Source organism: Culex quinquefasciatus, chromosome 3 (genome assembly GCF_015732765.1).
Source record: "Culex quinquefasciatus strain JHB chromosome 3, VPISU_Cqui_1.0_pri_paternal, whole genome shotgun sequence".
Classification (NCBI taxonomy): Eukaryota; Metazoa; Arthropoda; class Insecta; order Diptera; family Culicidae; genus Culex; species Culex quinquefasciatus.
The window spans coordinates 120,394,663-120,412,790 of record NC_051863.1 but is presented as its reverse complement, the minus strand read 5'-3'; the positions used below and the strand labels follow the sequence as shown (position 1 = coordinate 120,412,790).

At 38.1% G+C, this 18,128-nt stretch overlaps 1 protein-coding gene across 1 annotated transcript; it reads right to left on the bottom strand.

Moving 5' to 3' along the window:
• Window positions 1-6,281: 6,281 nt before the first annotated feature.
• On the bottom strand, window positions 6,282-17,147 carry LOC6045504 (phosphatidylserine lipase ABHD16A). Its single transcript, XM_038258910.1, is given in 10 exon segments — window positions 6,282-7,261; window positions 7,328-7,464; window positions 7,523-7,662; window positions 7,722-7,914; window positions 7,917-8,070; window positions 8,133-8,386; window positions 8,450-8,589; window positions 15,967-16,280; window positions 16,468-16,521; window positions 16,618-17,147. Coding segments are annotated over 10 exon segments (1,557 nt in total). The 5' UTR covers window positions 16,678-17,147; the 3' UTR covers window positions 6,282-7,150.
• Window positions 17,148-18,128: the final 981 nt, after the last annotated feature.

Here is an 18,128-nt window from a genome sequence, read left to right as displayed (position 1 = left end):
TCCGTTTTTTGATATCTCGTGACGGAGGGGCGGTACGACCCCTTCCATTTTTGAACATGCGAGAGCTGTTTTTCAATAATTTGCAGCCTGAAACGGTGATGAGATAGAAATTTGGTGTCAAAGGGACTTTTATGTCAAATTAGACGCCCGATTTGATGGCGTCCTCAGAATTCCGAAAAAACGTATTTTTCATCGAAAAAAAAAAACACTAAAAAAAGTTTAAAAATTTTTCCCATTTTCCGTTACTCGACTGTAAAAAATTGTGGAACATGTCATTTTATGGGAAATTTAATGTACTTTTCGAATCTACATTGACCCAGAAGGGCCTTTTTTCATTTAGAACAAAATTTTTCATTTTAAAATTTCGTGTTTTTTCTAACTTTGCAGGGTTATTTTTTAGAGTGTAACAATGTTCTACAAAGTTGTAGAGCAGACAATTACAAAAATTTTGATATATAGACATAAGGGGTTTGCTTATAAACATCACGAGTTATCGCGATTTTACGATAAAAAAGTTTTGAAAAAGTTGGTCGTCATCGATCATGGCCGTTCATGGTCACCCGCGACAGACACGGACGTTGAAACAAAGTGAAACGCAAAAAGTAACTTTTTCAAAACTTTTTTTCGTAAAATCGCGATAACTCGTGATGTTTATAAGCAAACCCCTTATGTCTAGATATCAAAATTTTTGTAATTGTCTGCTCTTCAACTTTGTAGAACATTGTTAAACTCTAAAAAATAACCCTGTAAAGTTAGAAAAAACACGAAATTTTAAAATGAAAAATTTTGTTCTAAATGAAAAAAATGACCCTTCTGGGTCAATGTAGATTCGAAAAGTACATTAAATTTCCCATAAAATGACTTGTTCCAAAAAATTTAACAGTCGAGTAACGGAAAATGGGAAAAAAAATTTAAACTTTTTTAGTGTTTTTTTTTGATGAAAAATACATTTTTTTTTTTTGGAATTCTGAGTACGCCATCAAATCGGGCGTCTGATTTTACATAAAAGTCCCTTTGACACCAATTTTCTATCTCATCACCGTTTCAGGCTGCAAATTATTGAAAAACAGCTCTTTTTTCGCATGTTCAAAAATGGAAGGGGTCGTACCGCCCCTCCGTCACGAGATATCAAAAAACGGACCTCGAATTCGTGATCAGGGGCAAAAGTTCCGAATAACTCTTCCGAATAATTAAACATTATTACAATTAAAAAGAAAAAATAATAAAACCAGCAAAATTGCTTGCAATACGAATATATAAGAAGAAGTTAACGGGTGTGGCGATCTTCAATTATGTCCCTCCTCTTACTGGTCCAATGTAATGTTTTCCGTGGATCAAGGCTACTCAAAAAGATTACCTGAACAAGGAAACGAAGAAAAAACTGAACAGGGTAGGGAACATCCTGTCATTCTCGAGCGAAGAATCGGCCTACTTTCCTCTACCAACAATAACTTAAAGGTTCTCCTTTTGAGCACTGAACTGCCGTTCTACGCATAATTGTCCCATGTCATTTTTGACGATTCTGACTTTTTATCATTTTTAAGTTATACTTTAAGAAAAACACATAAAATCTAGTGCTTTGTTCAGAAAATCATTGAAAATAACACCAAGTCTGTTTGTCCCATCGTTGAACTTCTACGCATAATTGTCCCGCCAAGTATTTTCAGTCACGAAATCGTGAGTTTTTCGTAGCATTTTGTCTTGTTTACCTGTTTACCTGCAACAGGATTACAAATAAGGGTAATATAATGTTAACCGGGACAATTATGCGTAGAAACACAGGAATCGATCGAAAAATTTCAATCGCGTTTTTCTCATTTGCTCTTTTTTGAACATGGGACAATTATGCGTAGAACGGCAGTGAACTGGTTGCAGGAAAGTTGAACCTTTTTGTACTAGTATCGAAAAGTAACATTTTCAAATATTTGTTGGTATTGATCGGTGAATTTGGTGAATTTTCTTAACACATAAAGCAGGCCAAGGGTGCATGATACTGATGATACTCGTAGGTTGACACCCAGGCGAGGAACATCCCGGAAGGAGCCCAACTACATCCGTAGTGCTGTTTGGACAAAACAGCATGGCTCTGGTTCTTTGCAAGTGTCCTATTTTCTTACCTCCACGTTGGCTTGGTTTAGTCATCATGATGACAAGGTGTAACCTAGCTGGTGGCCTGTGGAAACGACTCGTAAAGCTTTGACCAGCAATGGTGAGAGTCGAGACGGCTAAAAGAAAGGGGCGCGCCAATGTGGGAAAAGGAATTAATTTGTGATTGTAGACGGTATTGTTTTGATTCGCAGTATGTTGAGTCAACTGCTGTGGATGTACCTGAAACATCGCACAACGGGGTTTCTCTTCTTTCCATTTCAGCTACCACCTATCTTCTGTTTATTTAGTTTTACTAACGCGGCTTCTGTTTACTATCCTCCATTTGATTTCGATTTTACTCATTTGATTTTCTTATTTCTCAACGCTTTTCCACTCTATTTTACCAATGTATGCTGTTGTAACAAACTGTCTGCTTTCCCTTAATTTGGCAGCGATGTAAATTTTTTTTATCATGTGCCTTTTCTTTATTTATCTATTTGAATAATTTCTCATCTTTCCTGTAAATTGCCCTCAATACAATCTAAGCTTGTTCGTTACCTTAATTTATTAACTATTGTTAATTTCTTTATCTACTTCATAAATTACATACTATGTTCCTTTTACTATTGATTCTTTACATAGTACATTTCCTTCACTGTCCATTGTTTTGAAACTTCACCTTTTTGTAAAGCAAGTGAGGTTCGAGCCTTTACTCAATTTATGGAATGTTCAAAGGATTAACACAAATATTACTATTGTACTTTTGAAAAACTTTTCTAAACTGCTTAGGACCAAAATATAACACCGCGACAGAAGAAATAGCAACAGATAAACACGACTCAACAATAGGGAAGATTTCAATTCAATTCAATTCGGTTTTATTTGTGAATAATCAAGATACAATGAGTTATTTTGAAGTGCATAACAGAGTTTTGGAGTTCCTTACAGCTGTGTGTTGCATCATAATCCATTTAGGAACAATTATTTCTTTAACTAAAGCACTAGCAAGAGTACCCTGGGCCTTGTCAAGTCAAGGGGAATGATTTGATCCTAGTGCATTAGTTAAAATTTGGGTATAAATTCTTTTTTATAAGCACTATGGACACCACTTCATGCTACGAGAACTCGCTTTGCCGCAGCCCCAGGGCTTAAGCGTTGACCGATAAGCTGTCTTCGTGAACTAGGTAGTTCTCCGATAGTGAAAATATCACAATTGCACAAGACACCGCTGCTTCTGTGACTTTTTCACTATCACAATGTGGGATTTAGGTTGGGACTTCAGGATAGTACAATTGATTTGTTGCTTAGCATTAGCATTTAAAATAGATCTGTATCCTTTCCAAATCTTTTTGATGTTAAATTTAGTTGCAATTATTAAGTTAGAGTAATGCTGTCAATAAACTTTGATTGATGTAGAATACTAGGCATTCTTTTATGTCAAATTGTCCATAGAGTCTCGATCAATCAATAATGTAATGATATCGGACAAAATTCGTTGATCTGTTGAACTAACGGTTTTCGGATTATGGTTGTATCGACCATTGTTGCGAATCGAGGAACTACGGATCTTTTGACGTAAATGGTCATTTCTTTTTCAAATCGCGATTCTGTCCTATTTGTATATCAGTTCATAATTTTTTATTGTTTTTGATAAAAGTAGTACTACAACAGTTAAAGGAACGTTTACTTTTGAACATTAAGTTTAGAGGATTTTAGATAAAAGTTTAGATTTTCAATTTAAAACAGTTAGCAAATGAATATTTGGACTTAAATGAATAATTGAACATTTTGGACTTATGAATAACACTCAACTGTGCATTTATCTAGAGTCAGATCCATACAGCGTCAGTGTTTATTTGGTCGAAGTGTACTAATTCATTGGCAGATCTGATTCTAGTTGTAATGTACGACAAGACTATTGACGGACGTGACAGGACGAGGGCCCAGTTTAGAGGTTTCAACATCAACGATGTGCGGCTGGACCACCCTCCCAAAAAAAAAAAAAGAAAAAACTAAAGCACTAGCAAGAGTAAAAAAAAACTATAAAAAAAAACTTACAGAAATTGCAAAGGAAAGGGGATAGAGGAAGAGAAAGCTTATATCTAGATCACAGGTAATTTATCCTTTGTAGATGTGTTTGATCATCAGTTCCCCAAGGGCCAGGAATTGTTCTGCCTTGTTCCGGCAGCTCCGAAACCGCGTCATCATCTCCCCCGCGAGAGCAAAGAACTCCGGCAGGGTGAAGAGATCTTCCCCGGTGACTTCTTGCTGGGCCGTACTGCCGCTACCGGCAGCGACCACGCTGGCGAACGAACGCCCTCAACCAGGAGGGAACGCTGAGTTTTCCGCTGGAACCGTACGCTGTCCAGCTGCAGGAACGGCTGCGCTCGTACTTCGCTGAGGAGTGTGGGACGCTGCTGCTTTCTTCTTTCTCTTTTCCTGCTCCTCGAGGTAGGCCTTGCGCGCGATGCATTCGCGGTAATTGCCGGTATGGTTGCCGTCACAGTTCGCGCACTTTACACGCGGCTTGGTTTGTTCTGCCTTGTCCCCCAAGTCCGCCTTTCGTGGCAGTGCGCACGCCTCCGAGAGGTGTGACTCACCGCACTTCACGCAGCGGGGCCGGAGGTTGCATTTCCGCGAGCCGTGGCCAAATTTCTGGCAACGGTGGCATTGCGCTACGTCCGTCGGGTTCTTGGTGTAAAACCGCCAGTTTACCCAAAAATCGTCCAACGTCTTAGTCCGCCGCAGGTCTTGGATCTTGACGGTGCCGCAGTCGAAGTACAACAGGTACAGTGTGTGTGTACCTGTTACCGTTGTCTTGCGCGAGAGCACTTTAATCTCCCGCGGTTTTATTCCGGCGTCCGAGAGGTGACCCTTCAGGTCGGAGATCGGACGGTCTTGATAACCCTGCAAGACGACCTTAACAAGGGGCTTCTCTGGGTCGTATGTGTAAAAGTTGAAGTTGCTACGCTTCAGTTCTTCAAGCACCAGGTCGAAATCTTTTTCTGTTCAGTGTGATCACTTGCACTGCCGACTTACCGATTTTCAGACAATATCCGAGGCCTTCCAGCAACTCGTCAACATCGTCCGCCAACGTGTCCAAAACAAAAATTGGAGGTGGTCTACGTTCCGTTGGAGAATTATTCTTTTTTGGCGTCGGCACTTTTTTCCGTGCACGACCATCGTCGTCGTCGTCAGTAGTGGTGCTACCGTCGGTGTTGCTGTTTTCTTCGTCGTCGCTCAGCATCTGGAACTCGTTCCTGATGGGAATGTTGGCGGATGTTGATGTGCCACTGGTCGTGGCACCGGAGGTACCCGAACGGGTTCGCACTGGTGATCTTGGAACATATCCGGGGTGTAGTAACTTTTTGTCGATTCCTTCTGCGCTCACGCTCCCCTGCGCGATGGCGGCCGACACGGCGTTGGTTTGTTTACCTTTTTGCACACGGCCGGTAGACGAACTTCGCGGGTTTTTCGAGGCCGTACTCGAACTGCCACAGCCACGGCCGGCCTTTGGCATGCTGCAGGAGCAAACTCGCGGGTATTCACAATCAACTACGGCGAAAAAATCCGAAAAAACGATGGAGCACTGAGCACTAGCTGCATGCTCTCGTGCGAACACGGAGGGAGCTGTAGGGAAGATTTCAGGATAAAACAATACACAGTAAATAACAATTAGTTTTTGAATTCAAACTAAAAATAAAACAGTTTTTGCTTTAATGAAAGTTGATAGGCACACTATAAATGGTTAGGCGCGCTTATACTTGCATCAAACCCTACGTAATGTACCACCCCCGGCCGAGTTAAAATGCGTAACCGGAAAAGAAGGTGTGCATGCCTGGCACGAACACTCAAAGCGTGTGCTAGCGTGTTGCTCGTACTGACTCAGTAAGCAAGGGTGAGATGTAGGTGTAAGGGCAGTGCGTGTTCGTCGGGAACCTGGTGCATAAGATCGGTCAAGGCCTTTTAAAGAGCGTTTTTCGGAATTGCAAAAAAAAATTGTAAGTAACTCGTTGCAAAATATGATTTTTTCAGCACTCGGTAAACCTCGTTGGTTAAATGTACGACTCGTGCGGAAAAAAAATCTTATTTTGCATCTTTTGGCATAAGCCACTGTTTTGGTGTTTATTGAAATATGAAGTCGTTTTCAAATAAAGGATTTCTCATATTTTCTGCGATTAAGCACACCGATATTATCTTTGCTAAATAGTAGTGAATGTATGTATAGTAGTAGTATCAGTTTGCTTCAGCATTTTTTAATCAATCTCTCACCACAAGATATCTCTATTTAGTCATGTAAAACGGGACCATTTCCACGCAAAGAATCTCTTACTACCCTTCGAGTGTAATTCTACAGTTAGCCTTCGCCAGCACTCTCTACCTCATTGTGTTTCTGGTTGCATGTATTTGAAATCTCTACACCCACGCGCTACGCGTGATCACTGGACTCTGGGGGAGGGTGATAAAACCTGCACAGTTTTTTTTCTTCTAGCTGTTGCAAATTGCTTTCGCGCTCTCTCTCTTACAATCTACCAATAAATATTATTATTTGTTTTGAGAATGTTTGCTGCAGCTCGCACACATCACTATAATATAAGGGGAGAAAGCTTTTCGTTTTTTTTAATTTGCACTGTTGCTTTTAGGCTTTTCCTTAACTCTCGATTCAAAACTTTTATAAAACTAAATCAACGTTTAATTCCCTTCGCCAAAGACGCTTTCGTCAGAAACCAAATTTTCAATAGATTTTTTCCACAATATTAAAGAAAACTAAAACAAAATATATAGAAAAACTCAACCTAAAGAACACACGCACATACCGTTGCTGCTGCGGTTGTTTGCTCCGTCTCTACCTTTAAAGCCGGGTAGATCACACAGCACACAGAGAGTCGATACTAATGGCTTAATGAATGGTAATATTAAAAGTGAGAATAGCTTCTGGAACGTGGGACGAATTTGCTTGGAACCTGTTCTGCAGCGGTTGTAGTTGTTGTTTGGTTGTCACAATTAAAACAGTGATCTGATCTTACCCGATTCTTTCATCAGCAGTGACAATGGCGGCTTTTTAGGTAAAGACAAAGTCCGTATCGCTGGGAATCTCCCACGGCTGCTGGAAAAACTCCCGCGGCAACGGCGTGCAGTGGGTGGACTTGAAGTCTTGCAGGTGCTTCTTGATCTGGTGGGGAAATTGACGAATTTTGAGAAAAAGTTTGAGGGTGAGTCGGGGAAAAGGAAAACTTACCAAAAACTTTGCCATTGAATCTCGCTGCTCGCTCGAGTACTCGTCGCCGATCTCGATCGGATAGCTCCGCGAGGTTCCGTTGTTGCCGTTGTCACTCAGGTAGGACATTAGCAGCGAGAGGCAGAGGTCTTCAGAATCTAGGGGAAGGAAATCGAGTTTAGTTTTTGTGAGAAACGAGAACCATTTAGATCTCACCATTTTTGAGGAATTCGAGTGGTTTGCTGAGAATATCTTTGGCCAGATTCTCTTGCTCTGGCTTGAAGATGTTCGGGAATCGACACTTGAGCATATTGATCAACAGAAAGTTGCCCCGATTTGTACCAAGGTTTCCGTCGCTGAAAAAAAATATGACCATTCAAAAATCTTCAACTTCAAAAATTTCAACCGCACTCACTCTGAGCAAATAATTTCATCCTCGAGCCGCCGGATCAGCATCACCGGCCCGTTGTACTGCGAGATCAGTTCCGTGTTGTTCAGGTTGACGTAGTCACGGATGGCAATCTTAACAATGTTGGAAATACTCTCCGGCATTCGCGGCAGCGCCAGCTGCAGCACGTCGTCAAACGTTGCGTCCAGCACGACTCCTTCACGTCCGGATACTGCGAGGCCGCGTACAGCGTCGAGTACCCACCAATGCTCCACCCGTACAGGATTATGTTCTCCGGCGTAAAGCCGAGATCGGTTATGGCAAACTGCAGCACCGCGTCGATGGCATTCTGATCCTGGTCCGGATAGGGACGACCCTAAAACGAAACAAGCAACATTCAACACACGGTCGTTCACACCATCCAATCGTCAAACTTACGCTACTCCCGGCGAACCCGGGATGGTTCCACCCCAGCACCGAATACTGCAACTCCATCGGCGTAGACATGATCCCAATCTCGTAGAACCCGGCGTTCCCCTCCGAGCAGATGACCAGCGTGCGCCCATTCGTACTCTTCTCGCGATTGTCCACAAACATGGTATCGATGCCGTTCCCGTCGGCCGTTTTCACCTTGTTCCGGCGGCCCTTGTCCTGCGTTATGACCTTGGTGCGGCCCTGCAGCAGCATCGGTTCTGGAATAAAAAAAAAAATGAAAATGAGTCACCTTTTCAAACACTGCGAGAATTGGAGCTTACCGATGTAGCTTTGCAGCAGCTGCACCGAGCCGGGGTAGATCATGCGAATGCCGAACGTGTGGATGGCCAGGTAGGCCAGAATCTGGCACGGTAGCGACGAGATCCAGAGGGGTTTGTTCCGGGGTGCTTGCGCTCGTTGGCTGAAGTGGGAAAATGTTAAACTGGTTATAGACAATTAAAAAAAATCTAAAAAAATATTTAAAATCAGGGTGGCCACTCAAGTCTAGAAATCGGGAAAGTCAGGAAACAGTCGGGAATTCGCCAAAATCCGCCGAAAATCGGGAAAAAGTCGGGAAAAGTCGGGAATTCCAAGCATTCCTGTTTGATTTTTTTAGCTCTTGAATAATTTTGTAGTATTTTGTACAATTTTCAAATTAAATTCACTCCATTCTGCTTTAGAGCAATTCAATGTCAAATAGGGAATCGGTTGTACCCGACCCTCTCCGATTTCAATTTTCTTTGTAGACATATTATCCTACGCTTATATAAGCCATTTTTATGTTTATGAAGCTAGTTTCACTCGATAATGACATTTGAGAAGGTAATTTACATATTGCTGTATCTCGAAGCCGTTGCATTGTATCAAAAAGTGGTCCAAGGCAAACTTGTAGGAAATTTGACGGGCTTTCCGAAAAAATACACTGAAAAAAAACACTCCACTTTTATGAGAATTTTTGATTTTTAAGTTTAAAAGTCAAATTTGAAGGTGAGTCCACGATTTTTTTTTGTTCAAAATTTTGGTGAAAATAGCCTAAGATGTTACAAAAAGACTCACGAAAAATGCAGGATGGAGCATCTCACCTAAAAAAAATACAAAAATCATTTACTGAAACTGTTTTTTTCCAAAGTGCTCTAAACATCAAAATTTTCAAAAAACGAGCACGAGAGTCGATTCTCCAGACAATTTTACTGAAAAGTCTCCATATTGACCATTGTTCTAAGTCTAATCCTTGTGAAGTTACAGCGGTTTTAAAAATAAAAATGTTGGAAAAATAGGTTTTTGATGGTTTTTGGCAACTTCTATATGTCAGACTTGATTTTTCAGTCTCGAAAATATTTTTACCGGAAAGCTCGTCTAATTTCCTAATTTGGGTGGGTCTCGTGGCGCAGGGGTAGCGGCTTCGGCTGCCGATCCCGATGATGCTATGAGACGCGGGTTCGATTCCCGCCTTATCCACTGAGCTTCTATCGGATGGTGAAGTAAAACGTCGGTCCCGGTTTCTCCTGTCTCGTCAGAGGCGCTGGAGCAGAAATCCCACGTTAGAGGAAGGCCATGCCCCGGGGGGCGTAGTGCCAATAGTTTCGTTTCGTTTCTCGTCTAATTTCCCATAAGTTTGTCTTTGACCACATTTCAATTGGATGCATGCGCTTACAAATATAAGCTAATTACATTGCTCATAACTGGAAATATAATATTTTTTTCAGTGTAGTATACTGCCGTTCTACGCATAATTGTCCCATGTCAGTTTTTGACGATTTTGACTTTATGCTATTTTTAAGTTTAGTCTGATGTGTACTTTAAGAAAAACACATAAAAACTGATACTTTGTTCGGAAACTCACCAAAAACAACACCAATCTGTTTGTCCCATCGTTGAACTTCTACGCATAATTGTCCCACCAAGTATTTTCTTACACGGAATCATTAGTTTTACTAAGCATTATGTCTTGTTTACCTGTTGTATAGCAAGAGAATCACAAATAAGTGTGATAAACTGCTAACTGGGGCGATTAGGGACACATAGGGCTAATAGGAACCCACGGGACAATTATGCGTAGAAACACAGAAATCGGTCGAAAAATTTCAATCGCGTTTTTCTCAGTTGCACTTTTTTGAACATGGGACAATTATGCGTAGAACGGCAGTATAGTAACCTAGATAGTAAATAAGCTTAAATCATCAAAAAACGAGTTATTTTCAAAAGTGGTCATAGACAATCTTATGGGAAATTGGACGAGCTTTTCAGTAAAAATATTTTCCAGACTGAAAATCAAGTCTGTCATAAAAATTGTCAAAAACCATCAAAAACCCTATTTTTTCGACATTTTTATTTTTAAAACCGCTGTTACTTCACAAGGATTGCACAAGGAGCACTTTTGAAAAAAACAGTTTCAGTAAATGATTTTTGTATTTTTTTAGGTGAGTTGCTCCATCCTGCATTTTTCGTGAGTCTGTTTGTGACACCTTAGGCTATTTTCCAGGGTGGCCACTCAAGTCGGGAAATCGGGAAAGTCGGGAAAAAGTCGGGAATTTATAATTTTTTGTCAAAAAGTCGGGAAAAGTCGGGAATTCTGAGCATACTTGTTTGAAAATTGTGTTTTAACTCTTGAATAATTTTGTAATATATTGTATAAATTTCCAAATTGAATTCACTCATTGCTGCTTTAGTAACTTACTTTAAATTTAAGGTTCTTTTCACTATTTCAATATATTTGAGTATGAAAAGCAGTTTAAGACGAAAAATCAAAATCTTAATGAATATTGGATTCTTTGACACAGATTTTCATAATTTTTTGTATGAATCAATTGATCGCTATTAAAAACAAGAGGTAAAGTTAATGAAAATTATATAAAAATAGAGCCTAATGACCAGCTTAAAATTATGATTCTATTTAATTTTGTCACATAATTGAAAATTAAACAGATTCTAACTTGAGTTTGGCAATGGTTTTTTTTGGTAAATATTTTTAATTGTTTAACTAAATTCAGTAAGTAATTTAAAATATGTTTTTTTTTAAATGCTGCCCTTGAACTTTTTTTTATGAGTATGGGTAAATTACTTACCATAGATAAAGCTTGAATCATCGGAAAACTCAAATATCGAATAAAATCCAAAATTGAAAAACTTTTTTACGTTTTGAAAACATAAAGAAAATATTGAAATTGCAAAAAAAATAATCCAAGAAATTTTGAGTTATTGCAAAATTGTCTCTTCAACATTTTGCTTAAAATAAGTTGTTGTTGTTGTTTGTTCATTTATTTATGGCAGCATTAACCAGGGTGGTCATTCGCTGCCCCTTAAAATAAGTGGAAAAACATAAAATCATAACAAACTGAATTATCATTGAAAAAAAAACAGTTAAATACAGACCACTAGATAAATTAACATTGAAACTAATATCAAAAATTACAAAATTAATAAGGAAAGTTGGCAAAAACATTTTTTTTTATGAATTCCTTGACATTTTTTTCCAAATCCTTTGAATGAATGATAACAGCAATTATGTTTTAATCATTCTTTGATTTAAAATGATGGTGAAGTTAAAAAAAAAAATAGGAACGATATTTTAAGTTCAGTTATCTTTAACTTTTTGTTATTTCCAGTTGAATCGTAGTATCAAAAACTATACGTTTGCCAATTTAAAAAATAACATGGAAGTTATAAGTATTTGTTGAACTTCAGATTATTTTTTCAAATACTAGTTGTTTGTGTTTCTACTCTGAATCATGATAATGAAATCCCATTTATGAAGTTTTTTTATTGGTTGTTTAGTTTCTGTGTTTACAAAAATGCCTATACTTGATTTTTTTTTAAATTCATTGAGATTTTTTTTTTGTGGTTAATATTGACTTTTCTTATAGAAAGTTTTTTGTTTGATATCATTCTTTAGATAAGAAATGCCTATTATTTGAGCATTCTGGAAAAGTCTGGAAAAAAGTCGGGGAAAAGTCGGGAATTTAAAAATGGAATTTGGGTGGTCACCTTGTATTTTCACAAAAAAAATTGAATGAAAAAAAATCGGGGACCTTTAAATTTGACTTTTAAACTTAAAAAACAAAAAAAAATCATAAAAGTGGAGTGTTTTTTTTTCAGTGTATTTTTTTCGGGAAGCCCGTCAAATTTCCTACAAGTTTGTCTTTGACCACTTTTTGATACGGCTTCGAGATACAGCAATATTTAAATTACGAAATACAAAAATATTTAAGACACTTACGCCCATCTCAAATGTCATTATCGAGTGAAACTGGCTCCATATACACAAAAATGTCTTATATAAGCGTAGGATAACATGTCTATAAAGTTTCATTGAAATCGGAGAGGGTCGAGAAAAAAGCACCTAAAAAATTCCTGTTTTGGGCTGAAATTGCTCAATAGTAATTTATGGTTTTCACTATTTAAAAAATATATATATATATATATATATATATATATATATATATATATATACAGCAATTCCATTTGAAAAGAGCCTAAACCAAAAAAAAAGTTCTCCGATCGGGCTCAAAATTTTTCTGGGGGTTCCTTGGCCAAAATAATTAGACCCGTATTTTTTTGTTTGGCCATTAGGGTGGCCTACATCGTGCTAGGGTGGTTCAAAAAATGGCAATTTTCGTCATTTTTCGCAAAAACCACTTTTTTCTAAAAATCATATCTCCGCGCCATTTCATCCGATTTTAGCTGTCTTAGACGCAAAAGAAAGGTGATGAGTTTGGCTATTTGGGAAAAATAGTAAAAAGTTCCAAAAATCTAGCTTAACTATTGAAAAAGTCGTATGAAAACTTAAAATGGCGTTTTGACCGTGTCTGGACCAAAGAGCCTATGTCTGAAAATATTTTTATCGGATTCCTCGGAAAATTTCACATAACATATCAAAAAATTGGCGATGTCGAACCGTAAGTTTTGGAGATACGATTTTTTGAAAATAAAAACTGCGTTTTTCGACGCGCCACGCGCAAAAACGGGAAAATGACGAAATCGGCAAAAAATCAACTTTTTTCACTAAAACTGCGATAACTTTAAAATTTCAGCGATGACCTATACATGTCTGGGTACCAAAATTTTCGTAATTGAGAGACGCAACTTGGTACCATAACATCTAAGTAGTAGTACTATAGTAAGTAGTAGTACTATAGATAATGAAATTGAAAAAAAAACATTAATCCAAGAAATTTTGAGTAATTGCAAAATTGTTTAAAAAAATGGTCTCTTCAAAAAATTTGCTTAAAATATGTTGGCAAACATAAAATCCTATCAAACTGGAGTTTTATTGAAAAAAAAAAAACAAAAATAGTTTAATACTGATCACTAGATAAATCAACATTGATTACAAAAATCAATATCAAAAATTATAAAATTGAAAAGGGAACCTGGCTGAACATTTTTTTTTGTGAATTCGTTGCACCTTGAAAAAAAAAGGATTGAAATTTCAAATTTAGTTATCTTTAACTTTCCATTTCCAGTTGAAACGAAGTATCAAAAACTATACGTTTCCCAATTTAAAAAATAACATGTAGGTTATAAGTATTGTTGAACTTTCGATTATTTTTCAAAGACTTATTGTTTGTGTTTCTACTCTGAATCATAACAACGAAGTCAATTTTGGAAGTATTTTTTATATGTTGTTCAGTATCTGTGTTTGCAAAAAATACCTTTTTTATTTTTTTTTTTATTCTTTTAGATTTTTTTTTTTTCGATGGTTGACATTGACTTTTCTTTTAGAAAGTTTTTTGTTTGAAATCATTCTTTAGATAAGAAATGCCTCTTACTAGAGCTTTCTCTAAAAGTCTAGAAAAATACGGGAATTTGAAAATGGGATTTTTTTTTTTTAGTTTTATTATAGAGACTTTACACCATTGTGCATTCATCTCTTCAAGGTGGATAGTAAAATGGGATTTGAGTGGTCACCCTGTTATTTATAGAACCGACCAGTTTTCTCTAATTTACTTTTATGTTATTTATTTCATACTCTATTTAGTTCCGAGCCAAAACTAAATTCAACAGTCTTGTCTAGAAACAATTGATCATGGGGTAAATATACACATTCCCATAACTCTAAGCGGTGATGTCTGAATGATGGTCGATAATCCGGGGTGCTCCTTGAAATGTAATAAAACCAACCAACTAAAACCAACAAGTAAAGCAGATTTTTGTGGAATTTGGCTTTTACCCAAAGTCATTTCTACTTCTTTTCTTTTACAAGCATTTTACAAGCATCAAAGCCGATTCTCGTCTGACGAAAATGTCTGCCCTAGTAACATTTTTAAACTTACAGGTTTTATCATGGTTCTGAAAACCCTCATACGGCCTAAAAAGGCTTTTATGGCCCAATTAAAACCTAAAATGTTACAAGGGTGTTGCCCACGCAATTTCTATTATTAATAATTATTCATTTTTTTCTTTTAGCACACTTTTGTGGTTGCCAGTTCATGTTATTTGTAGCATATTTTTTCAAAAGGTCCTATGTACATAGGAAACCCATGGAACATAGGTGGTTTTGAAAAGGTACTCTAGATTTAAAGCAAACATTTAGGATTAACCCTCTACTGAACACATTTTTTCGATTTTTTTTCTTTTCTCCCGCTAAGAAGGTCATTTTGAGCAACTTTGGTTCTACGAAAATCTTAGCTTCTTTTGTTTTATGTTTTTCTTGTTTTATTCTTAGTATTTTAACTTGCATTTATCTTGTTTAGTTTATATTTCTAATTTTCTATTTTTTTTTTCTTCAAAATCCGGGGTTGGGGTTTACACTCAGCCCCCGGTGGTTGGTCACTTTTTCGTTTGACACTTTTTTAGTTTGTACCCCGTTGGTTGGTCAAAGTCATCCTAAAAAGTGACGAACTGTCATTTTTTACACGACGCTCACGAACACTATCACAACAAACGTTTGGTAGTGTGTGTAAATTTCGTGTAAAAGGGGTGTCAAACTAAAAAGGTGAAAGTGGACGTCGGTCAAAAAATTCTATGCGACTTAAATAAATTTTTAAACTTTACAAATTGTATGTTTACAGACAGCCTATTTTGCCTTCACTTCTTGCTCGGTTTTCGTCAGCCTTCGACCAGAATAGGTAAAACGTCAAGCTACTCAGGGCGTTTGTTTTTTTGTAGCGCTTGCTAATTAATTACATCTTTCGGGATTATTTTTCACGTGAAAAGCGAAAGCATGTGCAGGAGAATATATTGCCGGTAGTTGGAAGCAATTTTATATCTTAAGCGCTGCGAAAACGTTAGCGCAAGTAGCCCCTTAGAATCGTCTGCGCAAAAACGGTCCTTTTCGGAAGCTTATAACTTTTCAGCAAAAAAAAACCTAAAAATATAGTGTCTTGGGGAAAGTTGTTATAAATTTAAAGAAAGTTCTACATCTGAGAATTCATAAAGATTGCTGAAACTGTTGCTTTTCTCCATACATTTTGACGATTATTTCCATACAAACTTCAAGCGATTAGAGGGAGAGGTTCCCGTGGTCAGCATGAGCTTAACTTTGGAATTTAGCCTAGTAATGGGTCAATCTTTGATTTCAGGGGGTAGCCCCGAGAAAGCCCGGAACCCTAGTGTAACCACCTGAAGTTTGTGTGGAATAAATCGTCCAAATGTATGGAGAAAAGCAACTGTTTAAGATTTTTAAAAAGAACATTTTTGTTCTTGTATCTAAAAGAACTACTTTTCAATTTTGTTATTTTTAGTAGAGAAAAGTACGAAGTTTCGTCGTTCAAGTTTGACATGACAAGTTATTAGTTTCACAACGGATTTGCAAAACAAAAAAAAAACAGATATTCAACATGGTTTAGAAGCTACTCACACACTGCTCGTCACGGTAAAGTCCACTGGCCAGGCCCGGAAGTCAAAGTCGTAACGGCGGATGGTACTCTTGGCCGCATCCTGGTCCTGGCTTCCACGTTTAGCATTCTCCAGACACTCGGCAAAGCGCACGTACACCACGTTCATGGACCGACCGAGACCCCGCATGCAAAGGGAAAACGCCACCAGCAGACCGATTCCGGTGCCAAACTTGGCCAGCGTACCGACCGAGTCGGCCACAAAGTAACCCCGCCGGTACAGGAAGGTTATCAGCAGTGGCGAGGTGTAGTAACCGAGGCTCCACATCAGGTTTAGCTGGCGAAGGACGGCAAAAGAGAGGAAGGAAATTAATATTAGAGGATGACGAAATTCAGGCGTAAAAAAGATCTTTATCGAATTGGTGTAAAGAAGAACCTTGAGGGTTTAATTTGCATAACAAGAATTTGGACTAGAGGCTATATCTGGCGTTACATTTAGAACTATTTTTGTTGTTAATACTAACAGCGGTCAAAAGTTGGTCACCATATTTTTCCAGCGTTCCGGGCTCGTAAACATCCTGCGAAAGTAAAGGAGAAAATTAATTGACGCTTTTAAGTGATTTTTTTTGGGAAGGTAAGCAAAAAGACAAAAACTGGCCATGTGGCAAACCTACCTTTGTTCCGTCGTACTCTTTGAAGAGTCTCGGCGTGAAAAGATATTTGTGGAATGGCATGATTTGCGATTTTTTCTCCAATATGAACTCGCAATTAAATTCAATATCCAATCGAGCTGGACGAGGAACCTTCACGGGGAAAACTTCCGACACTCGCACTCCCCCCAATCAAGTTCCCGTTATCGATCCGCGAAAACACAACTCCGGAATGTTTATTTATTTACGCCACCCGAGGAAAACCCAGCTGAAAACACTAAAGTTTTGCCAAAATAAATGTGCCTGCGCGGACCCACGACACTAGACACCGTCAAAGCAGGCCTGCCACTTATCTAATACAGCAGCATGACACACGGGGGAAAATCATTACGCGACGAATGCGACGTCAAAAGCCCCATCAAAACCAACACAAGTCGAATCAGCTGCGAAAGAAAACAAGCAAAACATTCGCACACGCACACATGCGCACGTTGAGGGGGGCAAAGCTAGCGGGACTTGGCGGCGGGGGAAACAAAAACAAAAAACATAAAATTTGGAAGCACAAAACGTGTTATGCTGGTTATGCTTTGTTGATGTGGTGGGATGAGGTGGTGCGGGAGAAGGGAGGGAAATCGAACTGTCAAACATGCTTGGCCAGCATAACTTGCGTGCAAGGTGAATGAGAAGAAAATAACACAATCATTAAAAGTTGTCGAAATTTGGATTATACTACATATTTATAAATGCAACCAAGCAAGCTGATGGTTGCCAGAAGAGCTTGAAGAAAAAAATTCAGCGGTGGTGTTATAAATTCTGTATTTTTTTTTATAATTGACGAATCTTTTCGCACTCTTCGGTAAAGTTGTTCCCTACAACACGAATTATGAGCCGAGGTTTATTCATTACGGTCGCCTTCAGAATTTTCAAAATACATTTCTTTTTTTCGTCGATTAAATCGTCCATCTCGGAGTCATACCAGGTTTCGGTGTCCACAATTGGGTACTAAAGCCCTATGTAAATTTTTATGTACAACGGTAAAAAACACGATTAAAAACCATTTGTGATGACTTTTTTTCATTTTAATGCAAAATTTCTTTTTGACAAGACAACATTTTTTCGATGGATCAACTATGGTGTCCTTGGAACGAGCTGTCAAGTAGGAGCTTTTGTGTCAAGAAGGACCGCGAGTTTAATTTTTCAAAATTGATTTAAAAATCCATTTTAAACTCTTTGCGGTCGTACAAAGGGTCATTGAACTCAGAAAAATAAGCTTTATCGCTGTAAACAATAATATCAGCAATCTAAGCTTCATTTTAGGACCCAATTGGTTATTTACTAAAGCCCAATGTCAATTTTTATGTACTACAACGGTAAACAACACGATTGAAAACCATTTTTAATCATTTTTTTTATTTTAATGCAAAAAAAAAATATTGACAATACAACATTTTTTCGCATGAGCATAACTATGGTCCCCACGGAACGAGCTATCAAGTAGGAGCTTTTCTGTCAAGAAGGACCGCGAGGTTAATTTT